General features: G+C 71.0%; 1 protein-coding gene across 1 annotated transcript; it reads right to left on the bottom strand.

The window, feature by feature from the left end:
- Positions 1-686: 686 nt before the first annotated feature.
- On the bottom strand, positions 687-2426 carry HGH1 (HGH1 homolog). The gene is made up of 6 exons (XM_004599951.2): positions 1726-2426; positions 1535-1635; positions 1324-1422; positions 1121-1212; positions 912-1034; positions 687-824 (listed from the first exon to the last, which is right to left on the bottom strand). The coding sequence occupies exons 1-6, from the start codon at positions 2424-2426 to the stop codon at positions 705-707; spliced, it is 1236 nt and encodes a 411-aa protein (XP_004600008.2). The 3' UTR covers positions 687-704.
- Between the last annotated feature and the right edge of the window lie 210 nt (positions 2427-2636).

Below are 2636 nucleotides of genomic sequence, written 5' to 3'. Positions count from 1 at the left end.
CTAAGACATTATCAGCAACATCAACTTCCAAGCTCACATTGATAGTAAAGACCAACTCTGCAGAGGCAGACAATGGCTAAATAAATTTAGAATTCTCAGCGGGGTTGTCCAGTGTCCATGCAAAGGGAGGTGGAGCTGCGTTCAGGTGGGTGCAGGCATCGCAGGGCCCTGCCGTGCAGCGGGACATTCCTTGCGGCCCTGCCTGCAATGGAACAGTTCTCTTCACACCTTCGTGTCCTCCACACCCACTGCATGGACCCCAGCATCCCTCTCCCAAGGCGGGCAGCAGCGTCCTCCTTGGTCCACCTCTCCTCTCCCCATGCCTGGAGCCTCGGGTCAGGCTGTTTTCTTGCTGGCACCAACATGGCTGGCAGCGCGGCCCGGGCCGTGTCAGGACGCAGGGCCCGGTTCCTGCTCAGGACAGCGCGGCCCGAGCCGTGTCAGGAGGACGCGGGGCCCGGTTCCTGCTCAGGGCAGCGCGGCCCGAGCCGTGTCAGGAGGACGCGGGGCCCGGTTCCTGCTCAGGGCAGCGTGGCCCGGGCCGTGTCAGGAGGACGCGGGGCCCGGTTCCTGCTCAGGGCAGCGTGGCCCGGGCCGTGTCAGGAGGACGCGGGGCCCGGTTCCTGCTCAGGGCAGCGCGGCCCGGGCCGTGCCAGGAGGACACGGGGCCCGGTTCCTGCTCAGTCAGCGCGGCCCGGGCCGTGTCAGGAGGACGCAGGGCCTGGTTCCAGCTCCAGCTGTTCCAGTTGCCGTGCTACATCCTCAGGCACCTGGACCTCCAGCAGGTTCTCCATGCCTGGCTCTGGTTCATCCCCGATCAGCACCTGGTGGGCAGGAGATGGGGCAGGGGCCAGCGGTGAGCCCTCGCCGACAGCGGGTGCTGCTGCCAGCCCCCACAGCCCCCCACACACCTGAATGAGCTTCTCACAGGCCACTTTCACATCTGGCTCTGGCTCCCAGCTGTGCAGCTCCCGGAGGACCAGGTAGGTGCCCAGGTCTCGCACCTGCTGCCGGCCAGCTGCAGTGGCTGTCAGCTGGGGAGCAAGCAGTGTGCCTAGGCATGTGTGCGCCCACACGCAGCCCCGCGCCCAGGTGCCCACGCGCCAGGACGCCCCCTCACCAGCATGACAGCCTCTATGAGCATCTTGCGGATGTCAGCATCAGGCTCCCGCTGCTTGTCGGCCGGCAAGTACTGCAGGTCCACGGGCAGCCCTGGGGTGAGCGCAGAAGCTGCTGGGGGACCAGGTCTGGCCAGTGGTGCCCCACCTGCTCAACTCCCTGCAAGGTGGGGGGGGCACCCTCCTGCACGCCCAAGCCACTCACTGTCCATCTCTTCCTCTGAGAATTCCTCAGGCCCGGCTAGAGGCAGCAACAGGAAGGGAAGGATGTCGACCTCTGGGCCCAGCAACCACTTATGGTGTCCTGCACGCGAGGAGGGTTCAGGGACCCGGTCGACCCGCGAGCCCCCCACCACAGCGTCCAACTTCTACCCTGGCCACGCCCCAGCTGCCCCCCCCCCCCCGCTGTCACTCACGGTGCTCGAAGCAGCAATTCCGCAGCGTCCCCACCACCCCGCCCCTGCGCACAGAGGAGTCTGGGTGCTGGGTTAGGGGCAGCAGCCGCTGGACCACGCACCTGGAGGGAGGGACCTCTCTCGTTGCCGGCCCGGCTGCCTTCCTCGCCCCTGCCACGGCCCTAGTCCGCGCGGGTGCCCCGGGGTCTCACCTGTCGGGGTCCAGCAAGAAGGAGCGTGCCGCGGGCCGCTGGCTGAGGTTGGAGAGCAGCGGCCCTAGGTAATGCAGTGGCGCGCGCGCATTGTAGCCGGGGGTGCACAGGGCGCGCACGACGCGCTCCAGCCCTGACCCCTCGGGCGCGGCGCCCGTCAGCGCCTCCAGCAGCGTGGCGCAAGGCGCGGACTCGCGGCTCAGGTTGGCCAGCACGGCGGCCGCCTCGTCGGCCCAGGGCCACTGCGGGTCCAGGGCGCGGCCGAGCAGGCGGGCCGGCAGCCCGGGGTCGGCCGCCAGCAGCAGTGCGTGCAGGCTGGGGTCGGCGGCCAGGTTCACGAGCGCGCGCGACGCGTCGCGGGCCGGGGCCGGGGCCGGGGCGGCCGCCAGCTCTGCCAGCGCCCGCATCAGCTCCGCCTGCCCGGCCAGCAGCGCGCGGCCCGGCTCGGAGCCGGTGAGGGCCAGCACGTGCCGCGCCGCCGCCGTCTGCAGGTCGGCCCGGGCGCCCGGCGCCAGGAAAGGCAGCAGCTCGGCGGCCTCGGCCCCGTGCGCCCCGGTCTCCCCAGCCTCCCCCATGCTGTCGGCTTCCCCGTGCGCCCCGGCCTCCCCCGTGATGCCGGCCGCCCCGTGCGCCCCGGCCTCCCCAGTTTCCCCCATGCTGTCAGCTTCCCCGTGCGCTCCGGCCTCCCCAGTCTCCCCCATGCTGTCGGCTTCCCCGTGCGCCCCAGCCTCCCCCGTGCTGCCGGTCCGCGTCCCGTCCTCAGGGAAGCGGAAGTCGCAGGGGCCAATCCGCGGCGGGGGTGAGGCCGGAGCGCTGCATTGTGGGCCGACCGGGCGCCCCGCGTGGCCGGGAGACTGATTGCGAGCCTGGCCGCGCGCTGCGCAGTGGGGCTCCCCGGGCAACCTGCGGGG

This window comes from Ochotona princeps, unplaced genomic scaffold (assembly GCF_030435755.1).
Source record: "Ochotona princeps isolate mOchPri1 unplaced genomic scaffold, mOchPri1.hap1 HAP1_SCAFFOLD_121, whole genome shotgun sequence".
NCBI lineage: Eukaryota > Metazoa > Chordata > Mammalia > Lagomorpha > Ochotonidae > Ochotona > Ochotona princeps.
The sequence above is the reverse complement of the archived record's forward strand: the minus strand, read 5'-3'. Positions and strand labels throughout refer to the sequence as shown.